General features: G+C 48.2%; 1 protein-coding gene across 1 annotated transcript; it reads right to left on the minus strand.

The window, feature by feature from the left end:
* Positions 1–418: 418 nt before the first annotated feature.
* On the minus strand, positions 419–27,078 carry LOC119387187 (putative serine protease K12H4.7). The gene is made up of 9 exons (XM_037654498.2): positions 26,834–27,078; positions 23,086–23,270; positions 14,460–14,695; positions 13,037–13,172; positions 11,785–11,899; positions 10,109–10,310; positions 9,574–9,667; positions 7,321–7,529; positions 419–959 (listed from the first exon to the last, which is right to left on the minus strand). Exons 1-9 carry the CDS (start codon positions 27,056–27,058, stop codon positions 844–846), a joined length of 1,518 nt encoding a protein of 505 aa, XP_037510426.1. The 5' UTR covers positions 27,059–27,078; the 3' UTR covers positions 419–843.
* Positions 27,079–27,591: the final 513 nt, after the last annotated feature.

Below are 27,591 nucleotides of genomic sequence, written 5' to 3' on the forward strand. Positions count from 1 at the left end.
GCGAGGCTATGTTCTATGCCACAAATGCCATGGCCAGATGTCTGTGGCATATTTAGAGGCAATCACATTTTAAGAAATTCCCTTACATTGCCCCCCCTCCCCCTATTTTTTCTTTTTTCAATCGGCCGGGAAAAGTGCCGTAGTCAGTGTCGGTTGCGACGTTCAGTTTCGAAATTCGCCGTACTTTGAGTCATGGGAATTTCCGTCTGACGTCATAGCACGGTAGCATTTTCTACGCTCCCGGAATTGTACTCCCGCCACGTGCTTTGTTTTGGTTTACCTGTATTGAACATTGAAATTTGGTTATGAAATCTTGAATTTGGTGCGATGTTCTAAATGGAAATGTGCTAAAATATGATTGCTTCCAAATCTTCCGTACTAATAATTAGTACAGAAGTTCTAATAAAACATTCAATTACTGTTTTTTTTTTCTTAGTCTTCTTAAACTTGCATTGTTGACAAGAGATTGTCTACACCGCCTTCCAACTTCTCGTCAAGAACGCCTCTTTCGCTAAGCTCATAGCGGCTTTATAAAAATATGTATTGCTAAAATTGAAAAAAAAAAGATTTTGTAATATTAGCCCATGGTAACCAAGCTGCCAAGAGTATTGCTGTGTTACACACCATTGTACAAACATCATTTGTGCTTTGTGTACAGCCATGTAATGTGTGCACAATCTGTACAGCATGGTTTTATTACTTGTACATATAGTGCGTAGTCTTCACGAGATGAGACAGTCTCTCCTGAGATTGTATATTTGCGAATAAAATTGTGCATCCTTGATTTCCGCGGTGCCTATACTGTCTCGGAACACGGCACCGCCGTTCTGATGGTGTGGTCGGCTACGATGTGGCTCCCACCCATTTGCCGACCAGGTATTCGATCTGCTCCCTCGCTCTTGTCAGTTCGGGCACGTCATGCTCCGAGGGCGGGTACATGTCCGCACAGTGGGCGGTCCCTGAAAACACGAATGAAAGGCAAGTTCGTCACCCACACGACACTATCTGCGGCTGCGTGTAATAAGAAAGCGTCGTAGCGAGCACGTCGGGGCCATTAAAAGGGGCATTCAGACCGCGGCTATTAAGATACACCGGTAGGTAACATCGATCCTTATGGAATATAAAGGCCCCGCATTGAATACAATGTCCTAACCACGTGCTGACGTCAGTTCACGCGATGATCAAACGGACATGCGCCGACCGACTATCGAGGAGAAAGAGTGTCGTGGTTAGGACGATCACGTGTTTGCTAGGCACGTGTATCACTTATCGTGCGAGTATCAGCACCAGGGGCGTAGCGAAAAGGGGGTGGTGGGGGTCAAACCCCCCCCCCCCCCCCGAAGTTTTTCAATCTTGCTTATATATACACGCACACATACAAACTCACAGACGAACATAAAGTATGGTTGAACCTCCCCCCCCCCCCCTCGAAAAAATTTCTGGCTGCGCCCCTGATCGGCACTGAAGCGTATAGCTTTCCCTTTTTCTCGGCAGGGGAGACACAGACGTTAACGCCCATTTGCTTTCGAGGAAGAGCCTTGCGCCCATCTCCCATGAAGCCGCGAGAAGTCACTTTCACGAAAGATACTGCTCGGTTTATATATCACTCGCCAAGTTGTGCGAGTACTGACGTCGATTCTCGCAACGACCAAGATCAAGGGACGCGCGCATAGGATTCGAGGAGATAACTGTGCCTTTTACCACCTCCGTGCAGCTGCGACTAGTCACCTAAAAAGCGCTTGGTCGGTGCATATATCACCCCCAATGCAAGTGTTGACACCGCGGTTCACGCAAAAATCAAACGGGCACATACAGACTTGTTTTCGAGGAGGAGTCATTTATGGAGCTCCGTGCGTGGCTATGTAAAAAAGTCACAAGTTTCGCCTCAAGGGCGAAGCAACGAATGCGATATCAAAAAACTAGAATGTCACAGGAAGAACGGCAAGCAGCTAGAAACTTGTTGCACGCTGGTCAAGCACAAAGGACGCAGGAAAAGAAAAAGCCGCACTTCCCCGAAGGGGATCGTGAGGAAATGCGAATGCATTTGGGTGCACCCGATGAGTGTGCGATTAATTAATGAAGGGACACGAGAGTGTGCACGTAGAGGCGTAATGCTCGAGTTGCATTGTGTTACACTTCGTCCTAGTGGTATCGTTGCCGCGAGAGATTCGACTTCACCGACTTCCATCGCTATCAAGACACCAAAGCGCGCGCTCCCTGCATGATATATATAGGTCCGAGCGCGGAGAGGAGGAGCGCCCGAGCTCTCTCCGCTGAGCAAGCTCCGCGATGCGAGCGCCCTCACCGAGTACACTCCTCCTCTCCCTTACCCTCTGCCGCTCACCACCTGCTCCGGTTGCTAGGCGCGGCGCAGCTGTTGCTAGGAGCGAGGAGGAGCGCGCGCGGAGAGATAACACCTGCGCGCACGCCGGCCAGGGACGCAGGACAACCCCCGACTAAGAAATGCATTCGCACTTTCAAAAAAAAATGCGAAGGCGAACTAACAACTGTCACAGCCCGACACTTGCAGCGCGCTGCTCAAACGCAAAGGACGCTCGAAAAGAACGCACACGTATACACACGACGAACGCGAACTGTCACAGATGTTACTTCAGCTAGCCCATACTTTGACTCTTGTAGCTATAGCAGCTCACTCCTTTCGCAAATACGGCCGCTGCAGCGAGGAAAGTGACCTTCGTGCGGTCTATAGCTTCAACGCAAACTTTGCGGTGAAAGCACAAGACGTACAAAACTCTCCCTCAAGAGGTAATCGCGCGAGCACGGTCGACCACGCCCTGTATGTCAATGTAAAAGTCGGAGGTGCACTCCCACCTCCGCCGAAACACTAGAGTTTTAGAATTGAAGACCCAAGAAATTTGCGAGCCGCCGGGATGCATGCGCAGAACGCAAGCCACTCTCGGACTCTTGCGCTTGCGTTGTCCCAAGACCCTGTAGCGCCGTTTAGGCGTCTAACAAAACCAGATAGCGCGCGATCTCAAGAGAAGAAAATGAAGACGGGCATAAGTGTGCGCAGGGTTCCCGAGACCAAAGGACAACAGGCTTCACAGCGGATGAAAAAAAAAAAGAAAAACATGGAACGATGACGTGCTTCTCACAATGTCCCGAGATTGGTCCCTATAGGCTTCCCATGGATGGATGGATGCTATGAGCGTCCCCTTTATAACGGGGCGGTGACAAGTGTGCCACCATGCTCGAAAAAAAAAAAAAACCTTTACTATTTTTTTTTTTAGCGTTGGCCTAGTGTCTTTACTTCAATTAAAACTATTTTACTCCAGAAGAAAAAAAGAACCTTAAGTTTTCAGCTCCGTTCTGTGCCCTTTACGGCAGAATGTCCTTATTTTTTTTCCCAATATTTTATTTTTGTCCCTTCTCTCTAGTTTTCTGCCACCAATACTCTAACCGTCTCTTACTTATTTCAATCGCGGGTGTGTTCAGCTTTCCATTGTCTCTAAAACCCAAGGTGTCATGTAGGCTCGTGCGCAAACGTACACCTGGGTGGATGTCTCCACATTCAATCAGAACATGCTCCGCCGTTTCCTGATCTTCCCCGCAGCACGTGCATTGTTCTTCTTCTTTACTGAATCTCGCTTTATAACTACCCGTTCTAAGGCAACCTGATCTCGCTTCAAACAGTAAAGCGCTTCCCATTGAATTGTCGTAAAATGCCTCCCTCCTTATTTCATTTTTGCCCTTTCTCAGCGGCGCTGCTGCTCTTGACAGGCAGCGCCATCTCTGGCAGAAAAAGAGAGACTGGGGTGTAAGCAGCGAGCGTTTTCCCCTCTCCACCGCGTTGCCGCTCGCTTCCGTGCACGTGCAGAGCTGTCGCGGCGCCTCACCATGTACCGCCTGCAGTGCGGGTTATAAAAGATCTCACAGCTGGACAAGCACTTCCGAAAAGCGAACTTGATAAAAGGAGAAAGGCTCGTCAATATCACGTTAACGGTGAAGAGCACACGATCGACGACAACGACGCCCGACTCAAAGCGAAATGCATTTCCCAAGTCGCGATTACACCGTGTAGGACGTATACCTCGAGGTAAGTCTCATTCTGTCATGTTAAAGATGAATAATGGTCCACATGCACTCCGAAATGAAGCCGTACACGCTATGGATGTTCTGCGGTGTGGACTACGAATCATATGATTGTTGTTTTGATATGGCATGCGTAACAGTAGCAGCCGTGTACTTTCGTGAACAAACGTTTGCGGCGTGCGAAAAAAAGAAATTACACGGCCATGGCCCTGTTTCCTGAGAAGGTTAGAGTCAAGTCCTCCGTGCCGCTGGAGAATCACCCGCCCATGAGGCAGCCAAGGGCGTCCGCAGAAATTTTTCCAGGGGGGCGCATCCATGGGGGAGGGTAAGGAGGCTACCGTGACTTGACCGGCAAGGTTAGTCAATAATATGTAATAATGTGCAAAGTTGGCTGGCAATCCTGAAGGCCGTTTCACACGGATATGCGGACCTTTTGCTAACCAAAGTGTGCAGCTTATTGCTACTGTATAGAAAGATATTATCCGAAATTCCAGGGGGGGGGGGGGCGGCTTGCACCCCCCTCCGGACGCCCATGGAGGCAGCTAGCTGAGCTTTAACCACTGTGAAGCAAGATGAACTGCTCGCCGCGTTTTTTCGGCTCTCGTGTCATGCTTGCAGTCTCTATTTATGATATCGACTTGACAGGCGTATAAAACCTGCTGCGCGAACGCGGCTACAAAATCGCACAAAGTCAGAAGGTTACTTCAAGGTTGCAATTGCAAAGCATGTATTAAGTGCCAGTTGTATCTAGCGGCTTAAATATATATCACACTAATAAAATGACAAAAACAAGCAAACCTGCAGAACGATGTCAAAGCTTGTTGAAAATGCACGGACGTCCGTTCCGGCGTGATAAAGCAGCCTTCCCGACGCGTGAATTGCAGGCGCCGAACTTATTCAACCAACCGCGCAACGCTAACGGTATAGCGCGAGTGTGAACGTTCAACAACGACGGATAGGTCTCACGAACACGGGGAATCAAAACACAAAGTTGTTTCACCTACAACCGTAACTGGACTTTCACAAAGCGAGAAGACAGCGTGTAATCATTACTGTAGTCGCTGCGTGCATGCGCCGCGTTACTTACCGATTCAGGTAGTCGAAACGAACGAAAGCGATGAACTCAGACAACCAAAATAGAAGGCGAGACAGCGCTGCAGCTATCCACGCTTGCCGCCTTTATTTCTCGTGCGACACGACCGGGAAACAATACAGTTTCACACATAAATCGCGTGCCTTGGTGTTGTCTGCACTGTTGTGGCAGACCACGACACAGAAATACTTCCGACCTCACGTCCACTTCCGTGGGGTCGCTTCTGACAACGCGGAAATGCGCAGCTTCGAACAGCAAGCCTCTCGGTTCAACGTGCCGAGCTTACGGCCCTCCCGTTACCCGCACCGACAGAAGAACGCGTGCGCACATGCACTACCGCTACCGTGAAAGGGGCTGAGTCGGCCGCGCATAAGCCCCAGAGCTTTCCGACAGAGCCGCAGCGCGGCCAGCGCGGCGCTGTCGTCGCGCCGCAAACTTGAGCTTGGGTTCCCTATAGTTAACCGGCTGTAAATATGAGAAGTAAACAGTTCTTGGAATGCAACATTAGGGGCCTTCGGCCGCCATTATCGTTCAAAACCTGCGTGGCCATAACTGAGTAAACGTATCAGGCAGACTTCGCACCCCCTCCTGCGCACGCCTGTGATTACTACTTCCTTCTAGTTTAAAGGGGCACTAAAGGCAAATATGAAGTCGACGTTGATTGTTGAAATAGCGGTCCAGAAACTTCGTAGTGCTACTTGTGCTAAGGAATTGCTTATTTTGAAATAAAATCACGCTTTAGTGGCCCGCATCGCATTAGCGCATTTCAAATCACTCGCCTGAAAGCGATCTTTCTCACGTCACTGTTGCCGTGCCCAACGTTGCCCGCCTTTATTGCGCGGCGGCGTGCACTGGCGGCGTGCACCATTCGGGCATCCGGCAACATCACATGCATGCGGCATTTTGTCGAACTTTCTGTCAGAGCGATTTTCACGAGCGCGCAAAACACACGCGGCAGTACGCGATACCGAAACCACCACTGAGACGCGACCGCGTGAGCGAAGCAGGGCCAGGGTTACCTAGCGGGGCGCCGGGAAAAGCGCAGTTCGGCGAAAACGGAACCTTTTAACCACGCACGCCGTTCCCCATGGCAACACCAAAGAGGTTCTTTTTTCCATGAATCAAACAGAAACGAACAAGCAGCATTTTATTACGTCTTTTGACGCACGGAAGGTTCTTTTTTTATTGCAGCTAGTTTGATTGCGAGTGATTAATTGTACTCGTTGTTGTTGTCAAACAAGCGAAATTTTTTTAACCTTGTCCAATTAGAATGCAATTACAAACAGAACCATGTTTTGCTGCGCAGGCATGTGTTTGCTTACACCTCATGGCTTCCACCCTGCTGCAACCAGCCTGTGATATGGAGTATAGCTGTGGCTGCTGAGACGCATGCTGCGAACACGCAGCAGCCACAGCCGAGACGAAGTTAACGCAATTAAGCGAGGGCTTGCGCTGAAAAGGAACGCGCGAATAGCACACGTTTGCCAGAGCGATTGTGACGTGGAACAGATCCCCTCACGCAACACCTGGTGCGCCGGTGCGCCAACAAATGTTCCCTTCTCCCGCTCAGCTTCGTGGAAGCGCGCACGTGACGTGACACCGCAGCCAGTGAGAGAATTTAGGCGTCGTTTTACGGAGAAAAGATTCCGACTTTTTCGCTCAGTGAGCAATTTGAAGCTTTTGTGGACACATGGAACATAATCACGGACATTTCAAAAGAAAGTGATAATCGTGACGTTGCGGTGTGGCACAAAAATTCGTCCAGCCAAACTGCATCAACCGACACGACACCTATCCGCCGCGATGCTACAGTCGTTACGGTGCTCGTCTGTTGACCCGATCGAAAGTCGCGGGTTCGATCCCGTCCGTGGCATTTCGATGGAGGCGAAAAGCTAGAGGCCCCTGTGCTATTAAAATGCATATTAAAGATGGTCTAAATTTCCGGAGTCCTCCACTACGGCGTGCCTCATAATCATATCACGGTTTCCGCACGTAAAACCCCACAAAATTATTCAGCAAAACATGACAAATGTTCCCCATTTGAGCCGAGATTCGAGCGTTTTATTATTGAAAAATGCGGGAGGCTGTACGCCTGAAGCACCAGAATTGATACGCACAAGGTTTCCCACCCATATTATATGTATACATATATATAATTATCTGGAAGCACTGACCATTGATGTAGATGGCGGTCACGTCATGTGCGAGGTCCTTGGTGACGCCGAGTGCGTGCCACGGGTCGATGGATCCGTTGGGGAAGGTGACGTTATGCACAGCGGGACGGAATCCACCGTAGAAGGTGTTAGTGCGTCGCACCGCACTGGCAAGGAGGGCGTCGTCGAAGCGGGCTCCGAAAATGTCCTTGCATTGCTTCACGAAGAACCTTTTCGAAGAGAGAGATTGAGAGGGTGCGCATTGCTAAAATAGTTGTGTGCAAGTAAGAGCTGGATTAGAGACGGCGCAGAGTGGACTCCACCGCTGAATCTAGAGGGGGTCTGTCAACGAAAACTCTTTTCGGAAGTCCGAATATTACACCTATCGACATGAACTGAGCTCAACAGGACTGTTTGCGCCTAAAAAAGGAGGATTTCGACGAAGAAAGACACAGCGCCGACCAAAGTATAAATATATTCATAAAGTGTTGGCTCCCGTGTGGGAGCCGAAATATCTTTTTGTGAATACAACTTTACTTCGGCCGGCGCTGTGTCTTTCTTCGTCCATGTTATTCCCCGTCCAGACGGGATCCCGTCCAACCGTTGACTTCAAACAGACGATTTATATCGCAGTTGTACATGCGAGGAGTGTACTGCTACGCCGAAATTATCGTACCTAAGCCCACACCCATGCTGTGTAGCTTTTTATATGCTAGAGCATAGGCGTGCACACAGGGGGGGGGGGGGGGGGGGCTAATCACTTAAGAGGGGGGCGCAAAATCTGCCCCGTACATTGACCCTTCTAGTCACCTAAGAGAGGGTGGGGGGCAAAATCTGCCCCATACATTGACTTAGTAAGGGGGGGGGGGGCTGCGATGAACCTTTGCCCCCCCCCCCCCCCCCCCTCATGGGGAACCCTGCGCACGCCTATGTGCTAGAGCATATTTTCGTGTATCTTCACGTACCTACACAAATGGTAAATGTGCTTCCTGTGAAACGAATGTAGACTGTAGTACATACATCTACGTTGTTTTGAGTTGCTTTTAAATGTAGCTTCGCCACAAGGATACACTGTGTGTGGGAAAGCCTGCTTATCAGACCCGCTCGAGTGATCACGTTGGTACTCGCGCACGAGACGGTGTATCAGGCTTTACGGTAATGAGAAGTTACCAGCGCATCACGAGCGACTGTAAAACATCTACAAATTTCGCTTCCCAATATTTATGTTTGGCTGGTATCTACGTGCAACAAGTTTTTTTTTTTCTTTTCGCTAGGCTGGTTTCACCACATCACACGTTTGCTCGGTTACGGAAATGGCCGACACCATAGGCGTGCGCACAGGGGGGGCAGGGGGGGCGGCTGCCCCCCCTAACCATCAAAGAGGGGGGGGCGAAATCTGCCCCGTACATTGACCCTTCTAGTAACCTAAGAGGGGGAGGGGGGCGCAAAATCTGCCCCATACATGGACTTAGTAGGGTGGAGGGGGGGGGGGCGCTGCAATGAACCTTCGCCCCCCCCTAATGAGGAACCCTGCGCACGCCTATGGCCGACACTGAAATCAGGACTAAGTCAAACTGCACACTCTCGCACTTAAAGGGGCCCTGCAACACTTTTCCAAGTAATCATCACATGGCCTCATCATGGAAGTGCATTGCCTCACGAATCGACTGCCGCAAAAATTTTTGGAATTTTTGGAAAATTTTGGAATTTTTAGTACGAGTGGTGTTACAGGGATATGTCGCACGCTCTAACCGCTTTCTCTCTCCTTTCGTCCCAGCGAGCGCGCTGAAAGCTACGCAGGAGGTGGGGGGGAGGGGGATGACAAGTGAGCCACGGGCGGCCAAGGTTGCGCGCGGCTCACTTGTCCGCGGCGGCCGCGGTAACTACGCAGCTCACAATGTTCAAATAAACCAATGACCATGTCTTTTGGGTATGTGACGCAGTTGATTTTGGGTATATGGCATCATTCGCCGAGAGAAGGGCGAACGATCTCTAGCTGACTTTGAAATTTGGTTGTAAATTTCCTGCCGCGTGTTGCACTATAATGTTTGGCTCCCATGTTCGCATGAGCCTCGACTACCGATCGGCAGCATTTTCTGACCATGTTCAAACAGTGTTGAAGGGCTCCTTTAAACGTTGGGCGCGTAATAATATTGCTGGTTACAGCGACATCATCTACCTGATAAACGACACGAGACACACCTATGCAGCTATCCGTCTGGTAACACATAATCTGGTAACAAGCAGTCCACACAAGTACGCAGCACTGCTTACTCGACTGGGAATAGTGATCCGAATGGCTGGTCCTTGAGATCCGACGACTGGTAGTAGCCGAACTCGACGCAAGTCTGGTATGTCCACTGCCGGCCTGCATAATCAAGGCGCGGGCGTCACAACGCTTGCAAATGCGATGATCGAGTTGCTGAAAATTTCCTTGTTGATGCCTGCTTCTGCTTCGCCACATAGCTCGGCATACTCACTCATGAGTACACTCACTCACACTCATTTGAAAGGCGTGAGCGTGAGTATGAGTGAGTGAGTACTCATGGACGTAGGTAAATAAATTTCTGTTTCGGAATTCGTACCACGCATTTTTTTTCTTCATTTTTATTTTTATGCGCGATTTAGTGTGGCAGAGGGGTCAACCTACATTCGAGTCGACTTATAATCGTGTGAATACGGTGTCTGATTTTCTGATGTCCTGGTGTACTCCTGAATCCTGATCATCAGGGGTTCTCAGAGACAGCGTCGTAAGCGACATGCGATACAGTGAAAATCACTACGATATAGCTTGGTGCTGCAGTCCTACCTCCGGCTCCCTCGGTGCTGTTGAACTGAATCTCCCTCAACGAGTCGATGAAGGCGTCGTAGTCGTAGTCCAGGCACTCCTGTTTGGTGGCGTTCAGCAGGATCTCGTTGACCAGCGCGAACCGCTCCAGAGGGGTGCGGTCATCACTCGGGTCGGTCATGGCGTCGCACAGGGTGTCGATGGTCACGGTGTTGTCCCCGCCCTGGAGGCAAAGCGGGACACGGACATCGCACAGTGTTGATGCAGTTTCCAATGACTGGCATTCTAAAGACTCAGGCGATGTCGTTATATGTGGATGGTTTATTAAGCGGCAGTGTATGTAGTTGAATTTTAGAGGAGCACATATATCTGTACATGTATCGGGCGCGATGCCCACAAATGGAGACATGGGCGCTTCAATCGCTGTGACGTGCTAAGCTGGATCACATGATCAAGGGCGTAGCCAGAAAACTTCGGTGGAGATGGGGATCTGATCCACTTTATGTATGTTCGTGCGCCTGTTTGTATGTGTGCGCGTATATACAAGCAGAGAAAGTGCAAAAATCCCGGCACAGAAGGTTTGAACCCCTTAAAGTTTTCGCATACAAAGGAGTTAGGCATAATCACTTGTTATCCTCACGGATAACAAACTTCGCGACGCATGCCTGATAAAGCATAGAATGAGCAATGAACCGAAGTCCGGTGCACGAGTTTGCGGTAAGCACTTTCGAGAAGAAGACTGTTTGCGGACTGGGATTGCAAATATGTACGGTGAGTGGCAGACGATTCTTAAAGGGGTACTGACACAAAAACTTTGGCCTCGCGTTTTTTTGCTGTAATGTGTTGCTGGGGGCCTGTTAGTCATAACACGGCACATCGTTTGCTGCAGCGCGCGACAGATAATTAATTACAGGCTCCTCATTACCGACCAGTGTCAGTTTCGGTTTCAAAAACGACAAGCCTCCGGGTGCAACTATCACCACCTAGCGGCTGCAGCGCTCGATCACGTCAGCACATAGAAGTGTGACGCACTTCCGCGCTGTTCGCGTCGTCTCCTCGCATTCGCACGCTTGCCGCACGTGCTGCGCGATGACGTCGCCTTCATCGTCCTCGTTGTCGTCCTCCTCCTCATCGTCGTCTGTTGGCGACGATTTCCTTGAGACACCAACAGCGCAGCGGCGAGCGCGTCAAAACAAAAATGGCGGCTACGACGTCATCACAACTTGTTGTACCGGCTACAACGGTTACGTATGGGAAGTAGGGGGGTCACCTCGGGTCACCTCCGAGGGTGTCAATGCAATAGGTGCGCCCTATAATGCTGGATCGCGCACGCGAACTTCAATATTCATATAAAATACCTTCCAAGCTTTATTCGCTGTCGATATTTCGCAGATGGTACACGCACGTACACGGAAACCGATCCAGCAGGCTATCTCGGCCGCGAAATTTTGTGTCAGTACCCCTTTAAACTTCGAGCTTGCATTTTCGGAACTTAGCCATCCCTTGGAAAATTCTTTTAGATGCAGGCCATAAATCACTATTATGCAACAGATATTTGGACATTATCTCTTAAGCGGAACAAATTGAATTCAAACTGGTGCAGCGCTTGTCTCATGAAAGCACATCAGCGTTCTACATGTGTCTAAATAGCCGGCATCGGAATTGTTCTAAGCTAGGGGACTCGAGCGTGCACTTGCCTCGAACTCCCTGGCGTCCTTGTTGTACTGGACGATGCCTTCGAAGTTACCGGCCAGGCTCTGAAACAGGTTGGCCATGTTGTGGGCGTTGAATCCGTTGAAATATGTGCACAACCTGCGAATGAGACAGAAGGAAAACATTACTCAAATAAAGGAACACTGCAGCGTCCTTCAGCGGGCCCTATATATGAAAGAAGCCTCAATGTTCTTCATTACGAAGGGTACAGATTAAAGGGACACTAAACAAAAAAGCCATCTCGCCTGCATTAGCATACCTGACATTTTCATATATTACCAGTATGTGCTTCGTAAGCTTGAAAACGAGCGAAAAGAAAATAAATGTGGTGATGCCGCCTTGAAGCTACTGCATCAAGTTTCTGTGACGTCATAGATTTTGGCGACGTCTGCTTTGACCTAAATGATTCTTTATCGGTAAAAATCAATTATGTTCTAAGAAAGCCGGTAAGTTACCATGGGAAGTTTCAGTAAATTTTACTGAACCTGTAAGGAAAAACTGCGAACACCACCCCCTCCACACACACACACACACACACACACACACACACACACACACACACACACACACACACACACACACACACACACACACACACACACACACACACACACACACACACACACACACACACACACACACACACACACACACACACGCGCGCGCGCGCGCGCACGCACGCACGCACACACACACACACACACACACACACACACACACACACACACACACACACACAAACGCGCGCGCGCTCGTTTTGTGACGTTTCACACGTCTGTGACGTCTCATATGGTGCGAAATTCAAGCATAAAGTTCTGACCTTCATTTTTCGTTCTAAAAACTAAGCCACGGCAGCAAATTTAGTGACGATAGTGTTCTCAAGGAAAAATCAGTCTAAACTGATCTAATGTTTCACTTAAGCCCTTAAGTTCCTTTAAAGCTGGTAGAGTGGGAGACTATGAAGCCGAATGGCAAAGGTGCGCACGGATGGTTGAAGCATTTTCATTTCACCTGCTGCCTTGGACGTCATAGTTAACATCGTCGTTCAAGACAGGTGCATAAACTATTCCGTGGCGGAACAGCTGTCAGCATTGGTGTGTATCCCGAAAGACTGGTCAAGGACAGTGCTGCTGTACTATAATTTCAATCACCTGGCGCGAACTGGTGTACTTGAGCATGGCTTGGGCTATTACCATGCTTAACATCGCGTTTGCCAGTATAAGCTATAGTGCTCACTTGAACATGTCCTTGATGGCCGGCCAGTTGTCGGGCGAGGCAGCCAGGAAGGTGAGGTGGTCTACCGCCTGCTCGATCTGCTTGTTGCACTCGGGGCCCGTCGTTGCCAGGGAATCCCGCACTACACGAAGGTAATCTGCACACCGTGATGAAAGCGATATATCTCTACATGCATCTCTCGAGCATCTGTCGTTACAACTGTCTGTTCCAGCCAGCTGTTTCGCTGGCCTAAATAAAACATTTGCGTACTAAAAGGGGACCGCATAATGTAATCATTCTATTTCTTTCTGAGAGCTGCCAAGAAAATCTCGAACATAAATTTGGGCTGCCAGACAACAAAGACACCGATCACCCCCGTTTTCCTCCTTAACCCTTTGACACGCTATGTACACAATTGTGTACACCCCTTGTTTTTGCTATTTGTAACGACTATTTAAGAAAGAGCAAGATACATTTTGCTTTGGGTGAAATGAATCTCCTGCATAATAAATTTGTCTTCATTTAACTTCATTTTGGAATGTGCTGTTGTATATGATCAGTTCACTGAAGACACCACACTGTTCGACGAGTCGTTCGACGTGCTCCTTCCCGCGAGCCACGTCAAAAGCATAATTTTTGTTTGCTCGAAATGGGCATAGCCGAAAACGAATTGGCACTACATTTCTAGCCTGATGTTTCATTCTAATAATGCAAAAACAGAGCATGAATGACTTCAGAATAAATCGATATTTAATTACAATTGAATTAGTATTCATTACTATAACACACAAAAATGAAACATTATGACATTATTTTTGTTGCAATAAAATATCGAGTGCCTTTAAATAACGTTTTATCGATTTGACGCGTTTACAGACAGTTCTTCATAGGTGGCGTCTGAAAGGGTTAAGCTCTTGAATAGAATTGCCGCGATTTCGTGTCATTCCGAATCTGAACTCGTGGAACCAAACGGGACGATCAGGAGAAGAAAATCCTAATTCGGACGTCATATATGTGACCAGCTGGCATAACCCGTTAGCGTGTCGCCATTTCTGACTAGGAAGAGAGAGAAAAAAAAGAACATATTGCGCACGATGAGTGCGAACGCTTCAAAAAACTTGTGCAGCTGTATTCATTCAGCTGCTCAAATTGAGACCACCGCCTCTGCCATATTGAACATTTCGCAGACTCATAAAATGAGACACCGGTTCACCTGCCAAGCCTGAGGTTGTATGCAAATATAAAAGCGTCGTTTTTTGTTAAAAGTCCCGTTACAGTTTTTTTTAAATCTTATCTACAAATCTCACCTGGGGTAATGAAATGACGTAACCTTGGATTTCTTGGCTCACATATTAGCACGTTGAACGTTTATCTTTAGGGGGAAAAAATCCAGGCTATAAGAGGTCAAAAATAACACCCGATTTCTTGCATAACCTGTGCCCACCTTTGAAGTCGATGACGGCGTAGAGCGGTGCGCTCGACGCAACGGCTCCTACGGCGAGGTGCGGGTACTTCAGCTTGAACCAGGCAGCCAGCGAGCCCGAGTAGGAGCCACCGAACACCACCCACTTACTGTCAGGGCCCAGCGAGTACTTCTCCACCATGGCGTCCCTGAAGAACGCTCCGTCGGCCAACGCCTGCTCGCTGGTCAGATACTCCAGGTTCGCCACCGACATGTCCCTGCACGCGCGGGGAGCACAGCACATACTATATCTGTTGAAGAAGGCACTTGCTACTTGTTATACAAGTTCGTGCTGTGCATTACAGTGTGTCGGAACGGAACGAAAACCAAAAACGAAAAAAAAAAAAAACTATATTTTTGACCGGAACGAAAACGTAACCGAAACGTTATCTATTTCGTTCCCAGTGAAACCGAAATATATGTTTTTATCGGTTTTCGGTTTAAAGGAAAAGTTGGCAATCCGGAACAATCGAGGTCACGCAACGTGGGCATTGAAGGGCCCCTAAACCACCTCCGATATTTTTTAACATTTCAAGTAAACGCACGCATCGAGTTCAGAACGCTGTCGCGGTGAACAATGCCAAACGCGTCAGCGCTACGAGCCGCGGGCGCGCCACAAATTCAAAAAAAAAAAAAAAATCCCTTCTACCCTATGGAGCTTTCGATAATCCCCAGCGTTGCCCATGACGTCAACATTCGCGTTTGGCACGTCATCCACAAAAAGAACCTGTTTGTCTGCTCGAGGGTAGGGTGGCTAGAATGGGGAGGTGTGAAAAGCGGCCGCGAAAACCGGTCCCCAAATCGCGCCGATGCCGCAAGGGGCGCTGTACGCAGGGGCGCGGGGAGTCGAGCAGACGACGTGCCGCGTAGCGCTACTCATGTCCGGCAATCCTGTCTCGCGCTATTAGCTTGCATGCAACAGTTTGCTGCGTTAATCGTCTTTTTCCTTTTCCCTACAGCGGTTGCAGTAAAAAAGGGCACACTGTAACATATTCCTCTCCTAGTAAAAAACAGCGCGACAACTACAAAGACCGTGACATGAAACAGCACTAGCGCTGTCTCGTCCTTGTCGTTTTCGCGCTGTTTTTTTACTATGAATGTGTACCAACAAGCTCAAGTTCGTACGCTTCTCATCTTCCTCTCCTTCTTTACTGATTTTCGTGAAGGAATGCACGCGAGAAGGAATATATCGGAGTGAGATGCGGTGCGCCCCAACTAGCAAATGTCATTGGTGTTACTTCCTTGAAAGAAAACAATGCGTTACACACAATATGGATAATTTAAGAAAACACAAATGAAGCCAAGCGTAACTAGAAAGTTAGATTAAAAAGTAAACATCGAGTAAATGAAAATGATAAATGAGCAAGCGGTCATACTGTCAGATAGAATTTATGAAAGAGATAATCCTCGCGGTAGTAAATATTTAGATGTGAAGTAATGCAAAGGATCGATCTAGACAAAATGGATTTCGAACAAAGAAAAGGGAAAGAAAAATAAACCATCGCGGTAATCTTTTCGTCATATTTATATAACCGAATACAGCATAACAGACATCCCTCTGAATATAAAAACAGTAACTTATTGTTAATCATATCTTCTGAAGCGGAGCTACGAGGTACCTTTTTTTCTAATTGTAATATCGGCGACAGAATAAAAGGCAGTGGTCTGTTGTTTCAATTGATTGCAAAATTTGCACAAAGGCCGGGGACGCCATGAGACCAGCATTATATAAATAAAAATTCACTCGTGCAATTCGACAGCGTAATCTGCTGCAAGAAACTTCTAATTGTCAAGATGCACACCGCTGTTTATTCCAGCAATACCTTACATGTACGAAGTTTTTAATTTTATCCAGCGATAATCTGCCAGTGTCGCTTTGCAAACAAGCATTTCTATACCTTAATAGGAATCGGAGGTCCACACAGAGATACTGAGGCTCATGAATCCAGCATTTCATTCAGATACAATGCGCGGTGGCCCGGTACACTCAGCAACCAAATTTTTTGTAAGTTTGCAGGTATTAGATAACGAAACATGCTCAGGAGTGTTGAATTCGTTGCCGTATATAGGAAGTGCTGAACATACCGAAAAAGAATCTGTAACTGCTGTTGATTCATTTGACGGGAGCTTGCTAAAACAACAGCCAATATTTCTGGAATTAATATAGGTGCATGTATACGGTGGTAAGAGGAAGATAGAAATAAATAGCGCTAATTTCTGCCACCCAATAGGGAGCACGGCTAAGCGCCTTAGGTGTATGGTTGGGAAGTCAAATTGAAAAAGACGATGAAAAGAGCGAGAGAAGATGCCTAACCCAACGTTACTAGACTAGGCTACCTAGTATATAGTGAGGTTGGCCTAACCTTGCCCTCTACCGATGCATAAGTCGCGGTTTTTTTTTGTTGACATAATGAATTGTATTGCTAATTGTCATGTGAGCAAGGTAATCGTGTACTGGTCATTTAAATATAGAAATGGCATTTGTTTAGCATTAGGAGAAATAAAATATCATGACATTGTGTGCGAAGGATCGAACTGAGCTTACTTGAAGAGCCAATATGTTATATTTTTACATCGAGTAGTTTTAGCAGAGTTTATGCGAATATAATCTGAGGGGTGTGCATTCACGACCAATGTGCTTCAAGGAATAAACTAGGTTTAATATGAAAACATATTATGATTGTCTCTCATGCGAACTGTATATCTTTAAAAATGTACGTTTGAACTGTTGGTATCTCTGATGTAATTATAGACCATGGTAATCGCGCTTCCATATCTAACACGTTCTTCGCAACGAACATTAGAAGTCCAAGGCACAAGCGCAAATCATTTCTTTCTAAGGTGTATTACAGGATTCATTTCTTAAGCTGCGTTGCCACATAAAAAAAAACATCAAGAAAACAACGCCCTATACCGTGATAGGGCGAACATACATTTCGTTAATCATTATCATTGTATTTCTTCGCAATTCAGTTCTTTGGTTTCAGAGTTTTCGTAGCAGCCAGGAACGAAGCACCATCGTTCAGTTCTCTTCGTTTTATAGGGCATTATCACCACAGCTCACTAATGCATGACCCGTATACAGTAAACAACGCGTAAATGGTGAAAAGGAAAAATCACGCCGCGTTTCCTTGTGGTAGCCTTCCAACGGTCAATCTGCGACAGCGGCGGCTGTACCCGCGCCCCCTGCAGCAGCGCCCCTGGCGGCATCGGCGCGCAGAGGGGCCCTGTCTGGCAAGGGAAACGCGCTGCTATGGATAGCGCTGCGCTCAGCACACCTCCCCATTCTAGCCACCTTATCGAGGGTACGCGCACTCGCCGCTATTTCTCTTTGCACGGCGAGGAGGAGCACTCGGCCAGGAGGACAGACGAGCGGATGAACGGAACTCAGCGAAGGAAAAGAGCGAAGCAAGGCCGTTTTTTTAGATGTGAAGCATCTTATGGCGGAGTTCAATCCGGTGGTGGTGGTGGTGTGCGGCGTGACCACCCTTACTGCGCATGCGCATACCCTCTCCACTTCCCCTCTCCACTCCCCTCTCTCTTCCCCCTCTCCCATTCCCCTCTCCACATCACCTCTCCCACCTCCCTCTCCACTTCCCCTCCCCTTTCCCCTCTCCCATCCCCCTCTCCACATCACATCTCCCTTCCCTTTCCCTTTCCCCTCCCCCTCTCAACTACCCCTCTCCCCTTTCCCCCTCACCACTCCACCTCTAGAACGCGGGCTCTACATGCCGAAACACTGCTTCGCATCGCCTCATGGTCCCCTTTAGCGGGAGATGGTGTGATTTTTTGGTAGGGGGGAGGCAAGGGCGTAGGCAGAAATTTTTTTCGGGTTGGGGGGGGGGGGGGGGGCACCTCTTTGATCTGAAGTGGGGGCCGGGCAGGCAGTTTGGTCGAGTGCCATTTTGTGATCTGTATGCCATGGAAAAAAAAAATATTCGGGGGGGGGGGGGGCTTGGTCCCGGTGTGCCACCCCCTGGCTACGCCACTGGCGGGAGGAGATTCTTATAATAAAATAACAAGGAAATGAAGGGAAAAGTACACCCCGCAACTGTCTCTAGCTGGCTCTTCTCCGGTTGTCGGGGGGGGGGGGGGGGGCTAGCTGGGGGCAGTGATGCCTACCCTAGGGATTTATCCCTAGATCCAGGGATTAGGAAGACACAACGGGACAAGCGCTTGTGTATTCCTCGTCCGTGTCGTCTAGCTATGACACCCTTTTGATGCACTTAAACAACTAGCCCAAAAAGCCACGTTGACGGGCAAAGTTTCATTTCCCCCCATTATCCAGCATATAATAATCCCGCCTTCACTCGGCCCAGCAGAACACCAAAGCTCCCCTAAATGAAAAGCAGCAAATAACGAAAATAATCGTTTTTATAGCCTTGGCCAGTTGGAAAAGCGTGATTAATCACTAACGCCTTTAGGCCGCGTAATGTAACATTTCAGAGCGTGATTAATCACTAAAGCCTGTCATTACATTAGTCCGCGTAATGTAACATTTCTAGAGACTTTCAAAAATCCCTAGATTCAATAAAAGGATGCCAAATCCCTGGAATAGGTAGAAAATCGACCGTGTTTGCTAGCACTAGACACCTTTTGAAACTCTGTCGTCGTAAGTGATTAGCATGTACACGCGTATCATTATGAGCGCCCTGAGTGATTGCTGCTCTGTGAAGCAAAGCGAAATGTCTTGTAATGAACATGAAAACGTGCCAAGTTCACCCTTGCCGCGTGACTTCACCGTGCAAAGTATGCATGTCTAATAACTTCTGGGCCAGCAGACTTTGAGAGAAAGAGAGCGAAAGTAGGACATGACAGTTGGGCGAGTTTGTATGGACTCATAATTATGATAACGGCGTGACGGTGAGCCGTACATATGAAAACTTATTGAAGAAGTGTGTGCATAGCATACACTTGGTTATTTAGCGGTACGAGTGTATTTAAAGACAAACAAAAGGAGTGCTCGCAGCATATTTGAGGGCGTTTACTTAGTACGTTTACATACCAGCACGTTCGCTCTCCATATACATAGTCAAATCCACTCGGAATGAATGCTGTCATTCGGGTGGTGCGATAAACCTCATTAGAGTAGCTAAATTACCAACAGTATTGTTCCTCGAGAAGTGCTATAGCCTCTTTTACTTTTCTTGTGCTTGTGGCGCTGTGTCCCGTCTTGATCTGTCGCCGTCCGTGTGCTTCTTTGCGCTACCGTTCAGAATTATTATTGCGATAGCAATTATATGGACAGTCTCGGCTGGATTTTGCCGTCGCCGTCGTCATGCACCGTATATGTATATATATATATATATATATATATATATATATATATATATATATATATATATATATATATATATATATATATATATATATATATATCAAAGTCCCAAAGAAAAAGAATTCAGAAAAATGCTTCCGAAGCGTAGAATAGAACCAGCGACATATCGTTTCGCAGCGCGTGGCGCTAACCATAGTGCACTACGCCAGAAAGCGCAGATCCTACAGGTAGCTAACGGCGAGCGTTATATACACACCCTTTACCGATGGCAGGACTCAGAGACGGCAGGCGCTTATATATGCGCTTATCTTCATTACCAGCGAGATGGCGCGAGGAGCGCGTCGGCGAGCTCGATTCTTATATTTGAGCAGGGAGAACCTTGCCCTTCCGCTGTCTGCTCGCGCGGTTTTCTCGTGGTGAGGGGAAGAGGGATGTTTCAAGCTTTCACCGTGATGTCCGTGCTCGTGTTACGGAGCGTACGAAAGTCACTCGAGCTCAAGGGACGCCGCTAAACGAATAAACAGAAGATGAGCGCGAACTATCAAGTGTCGCAGCTCGACACTTGAAGCACGCTAGTTTCCTTCGCTGCTTCGGCCGCCTTTGCAACAGGAGCGCTGTTCAAACTGAGAGTATCCATTGGCGAGCCTCACTTCGTATAGCATTAGTTTCTTGCTATCGCATTTATTGCTTCGCCCTTGCGGCGAAACTGTGACTTTTTTTATTCAAGTACCCTATAAGGGCCCACTAGGGGCATTACATAGGGGGGGGGGGGGAATAAACAGAACACAATTTTTACAGAGAATGAATAATTGCAGGTTAATACAATGCTATAGTACAGAAATTCGTAGAACGTAGTAACAAGGCAAGCGATACAACAAGAGTAAACATCAGATAAAGCATATATTATTAATGAAAGTCACAGGGTTCCAAATAGGTTAGCAATGCTGAATTAAACAAAGAAGGCTCATTTATTGTAGCAATCCTGGAAGGTAATTCATTCCATTCCTTTATCGATAAAGTTAAAGGCGAATTTTTGATTTTTTCCGTACGGGCGAAGATAGGGTTGACTTTGAAAGCATGGTCGGTGCGAGTAGAAGTAGAGGGGGCGGTAAAGTATGCGTTCGGGCAAATGATGTGTTAAGAGTGATACAGGGTATGGAAAAAGGACAATCTGGAAAATTGCCTGCGCACAGCAAGCAGCGGCATATTCAGCTCTGCTTTCAAAGATGAAACGCTTTGAAATCGTGAGTATGATGATAAGATGAATCGAGCTGCTTTATTCTGGACGGCTTCCAGTGTGAGGGTGATCTGGCGGGGATGCCAAATGATTGACGCGTATTCCAGTGAAGGGCGCACAAGGAAATTGTATGCTTGAAGCCTGGTGTCCCTGTCCCTACCGTTCAGATTATGCACTACCAACTAGCCCATCAGTCTGTCCTTCTGTTTGTTTACCGAAACAAAGCACGTACTTTGGAAACATATCGAATTTATTGTATATCTTGAATTCCTATAACGATTTTCCTCGTCTCCTATCTCGTACAATATTGCGAACGGATCACCTTTTCGAAGATGTTGATTGATACGCTAACTGTACGTGGCTGATGTTTACATTCCACGCGCAAAATAACGCTGCTTCGAGACACCGTGTGTGTATTTTGTTTACTCGGTAAGTCTGCTCTGACTTTTTTAGAAGGTTCTGTAAACGAAAAAACAAGTGCTAGCGACACATAATTTGCTTTCACCATAAGTCGACTATACTTTCGCTGAGTTCGGCGACGCCGGCCGTCAGCACAGATAAGCCTGCGACAACACGAACAGACTGCCGCGCAGAGCCGCACATACGTGCCTCGAACAGTGCTCGAAGTGGGTGTACAGATACTGCCATCACGCATTGTTCTAAGTCAGGCGTGTCATGTGACGACGAGTGTATGACCGCACAGGACAATTCTGGTAGCATGTGAGCACACGGCTCCAGCATATCGCAGCTCGAGTATCCATTGTCTCCGCAAGCTGCAGCTATACACGCGCCGTTTTTTTGTTTTTCTGTTCGGTTGTTTCGTCACGCACATAGCTTGGAGAAATCGAAAGGTCCCTCAATTTCATACGATAATGTGTCCCCCATATATATTCGCGCAAACATAGACCCTCGGTACCAGTAACAACAGTAGGAAGGTTTATTCGACGTTTTGACCAGAGTCTGGTCTTCATCAGGTCCATTCCTGACCGGACTCCGGTCGAAACGTTGAAAAATATTTTAACGACTGCTTCTAATAGTAGCAGGCTACTAATTCCTTCCACAAAAGGATTTCCACAAAAGAATTCGTGCGCTAAAATATATCGCTTCAGACATCCAAGTGCACCTCTTGTCATGGTTCGAAACAATAACGCGCACTGGCACGCATAGCATTCCGTCGATGCTATGGCCATCCGCTTAACTGGACCTTCACAGAAAAAAAAAAGAAGAAAAGGTTCTGTGCAATCAAGATTTGGGAAATGGGACGCCAGCCAAAGTTGGCGCACCACCGTTCGTTTTATCCGGCATTTCGGTTTAAGCGAGTTTCGATTTTTTTTTTTTTCGGAGCCTAATGTATATATTGTTGATTGTTGTACGAGGAACAGTGCCTCAAGAAAGCAGGGGCGGCGCCAGTGGTGGCGCGGGAGGGGCAGCCGTCCACACTCACAAAATTTTCACCTGCCCCCCCCCCCCCCGACCGTACCCGCCGCGTAAAGGCCACAAGCGGAGCGCGAAGTTGCCGTTTCCTCAGGCGCCCTCTTTTCAAACAGAGGCCGGTTCTCACTCTCGTCGGTGGGTGGGGCGTCTGCACGTTGACGTCGCGGATCTGCCAGTTTACGTCGCAAGAGACATAACATGCTTATTGGCCGATAGCCGACGTAAAATCGAGAGCGGCGTTCGGATCAGATGCGCTTCTTGCCGCGGGGTGCCGCCACGTGCCGGCGCCGCACTCCTCAGTACACGGTAGCCGCACTCGCGCAAGCGAATCACAGCGGGAGAGCGATCGCGTTTCATGACGCGCGCTGACGTAACTTCTTTCCCCCGTGCCATCCCTCCCTGTCTAGCTTCCAGCACTTCCAGTGCGCTCGTCGGCACGAGAAAAGAAAGAAGCGCTGGGAGCGTGCGCCAAACCCCCGTAACTCCGCTGATTCTTGACGGATTCGAGAAATTTTTGCGGCCACCGATTCGGGAGGCAGTAAACTCCGATACTGAGGTCATTAGATCATTACTTGGAAAAGTGGTTCATGACCCCTTTAAAAGTGGTTCATGACCCCTTTAAGAGCAGTGCAGAGATAGGTAAAGACATGGCTGCTCACGGTGTGGGCCAGCTGAGTCCGTAGTAGCGGTGCTCGAGCTGAAATACGAGCGCCCCGTACTTCTTGGCGAGCAGCATGATGTGCGTGGGAGCCGTGAGCCACTTGGCCGACGCCGTGCCCTCGCCGCCAAACAGCAGGAACACCGGGCCTCCGGGACGGTAGAACTCGTCGCTCACGAAGTAGCGCTGCGCGTCAGGCCCAGAAAGCACCGCTCTATTCATATATGTTGGTAAAACTACGATGGCTGCGAGCATCGTGTTTGTTTCAAAACAATTAAATGCGAAGCCGCATAGTGTACTCAGCAGCATAAACAGGCCAATATGCAAATGCCGTATAAGACATCTGTTTCAGATTAAGTAAATCATACGTTAAAATCTGGTGGTAGGGTATACCCTCACCAGATTTCAATCTATATTCGCAATGCCCACGAACTATAGGTGGCGCGCCGTGCTTTTCAAGATGGCGCCAGGAGGAGGGTCAACCCGTTTGTTAGCATAGGAACAGATAGGACGTGCGGACGTACGACCCGTGCTGCTTTCACCGGATGAAGTCATGAGCTGCGCTGGAATGGATATGAGACTAAAATGCTTTCCCAAACCATGGAAAGTGCTAAGTACTCGCCACCTAATTATTTGCTGCGGCGTGAAAGGTTATATTTCAGCTCCGTTAGCGTGCATAACGATGCTTTGCGAAATCCTGTGTGTGCTACATAAAACTGCACGAACTAGAACTGACGTATGAGCTGAACGGCACTCCGAGGTAGTACGTGCTGAGCCTGCCTGACGGATTTGCCGCAGTAGTAGGCCGCCAGCGAGTAGCGCCATCGCTGCTGCACGGGACCGCACGTTTAACGTGGTGATGGTTTGCAAACATCATACGCCGTCGTCATTACTTGCGCAGTAGGGAACGCGGAATTGGGTCTTCAACGGAACACAAGCATTTCACATCCCATTCAGTAGCGCTTGTGTCACCGCCATGCTGAGACTCTAGCCGTGTGCAAGCAATTCACTCGCATGTTGCAGGTTCGATCAGCACGATCGAAACATGAATATCGAAAAGAATGCACACGTATGCTTTCGCAACGGCGAAGAAGTTAGCCGAGAGGCGTGCATTGCGGCCGTGACTGCACGTTCTATCGTTATAACCATTTCGCTTCGCTGGTCGAGCTCGAGCGTGTTGGCGGCATGCGGCGCTCCATAATATCCACAAGAATTGATACATGCAATGCACAAGAGGAACTATGCTTTTATTTTGATCTCGCTCTAGGACATTATACATTAAATACAATCAAAGTGACTTACGAGCGTGAAAGAACATTAACGCACGAGGGGACGTGAAGTGCAACTCGCTCCTCGTGAGTTAGCAGCTGATCGTTCATCCTCGCTGTCACTCTCGGTGCTTGCACAGTCTTCAACGTCCAGTGAAAAATCCTAGTCCTCAAGATGGTTTCTTTCAACATCACTACTGAAAGCAATCTGAAGAATTTCCTCCGCCGAACGACTTCGACCCCTCCGCGTCACCACGTTTACAATTAGAGAGGCGTCTGGGCGCGAAGAACACTCTGCTCTCAGACCGGTCAACAAGCAAATCGCTTGCAGTGTGCTGCCACCTACCAACAAACGTACAAAAACAAGCGGCGCAGCGCTGGCTATGAAATATGAAACCAACACACTGGCGAAGGACGGCGTGGAAAGCGTTCGCTCCATGAAAGGCGTCGAGCAGACGCGTTCTCGAATGATCGAAACGTCGCTCGCACGATTCGTAACAGCGCTTTGCTGACAAAGGATAGAGGTATCGCCAGCTTGAGATCGCTCAGTTATACAAAAGCACACCGCGTGCCCCCGGGACCTCCCGCGTGCAGTGTTATGGGATTCATGCACTACAAGAAACACTGACCAATGCTATATGCAAGTAAAACAGGGTGAGCTTCAACTGATTATGTCAGACGATAACATTTAATTAACCTACGTGGCTACAGAAAGCCTCGCGAAGCTGATAGTATGTGTACGCTGTGAGCTATAGTATTGAAAGTGCGAGTTGCCACGTATTTTCACGAAAACTTCGCGTCTCGCAAGAACGAATCAGATTTCCTGTGTCACGGAGGGCCCGGTTTGTTCACTGATGCAGGGAACATGCAAAGTCGTAGTGTTCTTTTCTTGCCAACGCGTTAACACTGAGGCTAGCACAGCTGAACAAGGGAGCGACTGCGTAGTGCTGCCATTTTGTCGTCTACTAACCCTCCTCGAGAGGACGCTCCTGAATTCCGCTTGGTGGCGCGACAGTCTATGGGCATTGCGAATACCTATAGGTATACACATGGGTGTCCATATTCGCGTCCGCTAATTAGCATACGTACAGTCAGCGTCAGAAGTTAATGAAACACAAGACAAGAAAAAAACTTTTGTGCTTTTGTGGAGTGCTTTTGTGGAGCCTACCTCTATGCCTGGATTTTTCGAATTATTGACTACATCCAACATTCGAACCGTCGGTTCAGCTAGAGCTCATTCTATTATTTGGGTTGGTCGCCCGGCACGGAGTCTTGGAATTAGCGCAGTCGTGAAATTTGAAAAGAGATTACAATGAAGCCTCCGAAGCTTTATTCACAAATTAGTAGGGGTGTGCGAATATTCGAAAGTTTCGAATATTCGTCGAATATTTCATTCGAAATATTCGTATTCGATTCGAAAATCGTGTATTCGAAAGTTTCGAATATTTGATAACTTCGATTATTCGAAAAATTCGAATATGCGATTCGATTATCATGCATAAAATAACTCATCTTCCACATTTCTGCTGCGCTCGTATCACTAGAAACGTTGCCGAGAGGAGCGATAAACATCGTAAGTACACGGAGGTACGATATCTGCCTGCGACGAGCGCCCCAATACGTATAATTTATTGTTGGTGCATCTCCGACGTGCAGCGCTGTTGGCGATCATGTAACCGAACATTTTCAATATTATGCGGCCGTAACGTGCCGCACTACCACTTCTTCACTAAGTGGGACCACTTCTGAAGAAAGACAGTGACCCACATGACTGGTGGAGGACTGTAGGCACCTTCAGATACCCCAGTCTGGCAAAGCTTTGCCCCATGTAACTCCCTATACCAGCCACTTCTGTTCCAAGCGAGCGTGCCTTTTCAGTGGCAGGGGGGGGGGGGGGGGCGGGGTTGTCTCTGTTACAAGGGAGCGCCTGCTGCCTGATCATGTGGAGCAACTCATATTTCTTCATAATAACATGTAGTCATTACTTTCATTGTGCCGTGATATTTGCTTGTGTTGTGATGTGCATTGTGCTAGCCTGGACATTGTGTTCTGGAGATAGCAGTGTATGTTGTGTTGCCAGTCAGGCTGTTAATGTTTTTTTTTTCTTCAAATAGCTAGATGTTAAATAAAATATCGTTACTGTGGATGCATTTTCCTTTGATATTCGATATTCGAAGGTGGATATTCGTATTCGATTCGTATTCGAAAAATTTGATATTCGCACACCCCTACAAATTAGATATTTATTCTCCCTCTCTCTCTCTACGCGGTATGTCATTATATATGGCAGGCGTTGCATCAGCGCTTCCATAACATGCGTAAAGCGCCGTGTACGATTATGTTGGCGAACGTATAAACCCAACAACATAGCAAGCACAGTGTACACTTATTTGTCACACGTGATCTGACGTGATGGTGTCGCATGTCAGTAAACACATATATCGTATTTGAGATATCGGCAACGCGCGTTGCCGCCCTCACCTGCTTCCAAAAGCCTTCTGTGGCTGCCGGGTTGAAGTGGCAACGGGGCTGGGTGATCCAAAGCTCCTTAGGCTCCTTGAGAGCCAGCCGCAGCTGGCTACGGGGTTCGCCCAGCATGCCGAAGCGACCACGCGGTCGGCCACGATGCATCAACGGAGTGCGGGCCACGCAGCTGGAGGCCACGAACGCGAGAAGCGCCAGAGAACGCAGCAAGGATGCAGCCATGGTGGTCTATGGTCGTGTACGTCCACGACACGAGATCGGTCTGCCTGCGGCGCGAAAGCCTGACTGCGAGGCACCTTCTGCAGACTCTTGCGCACAAGGCTCGAATCGGCCTATCTCCCTCCTTTCTCTCCAACGCTCCTATCTCTATCTGGAGGGACCCGACCAGACGCGCGCGAGTGATAGACGCTATTTCTTGTGAATCGCAGAACGGATAGGCACCGTGCCGCGGCGGGCACTTAATCTGGCTGACCCCGGTATTCTTTTGTTGTTATCTCGTATCACATGCTTTCTCTCGAAGAGGCGAGAAGATTAAATAATTATATCTAGGGGCGTTGTCGGAAACCGGCGCGACCAATATCCATCGCTTACAGATATGGATTTGGCAAATACGCAGGAGACGCACTCTCAATTCCGTAAGGGTGGTCAGTTTTGTAAAATATGTTGGACTTGTCGGTACGTAAGCATTCTAGGGCCACTACGCTCGGAAACTGTGTCCGTACGTGCCTATCATAACGCGTTACAATTGGCATATG

The sequence above is a fragment of the Rhipicephalus sanguineus genome, chromosome 3, assembly GCF_013339695.2.
Source record: "Rhipicephalus sanguineus isolate Rsan-2018 chromosome 3, BIME_Rsan_1.4, whole genome shotgun sequence".
Lineage (NCBI taxonomy): Eukaryota > Metazoa > Arthropoda > Arachnida > Ixodida > Ixodidae > Rhipicephalus > Rhipicephalus sanguineus.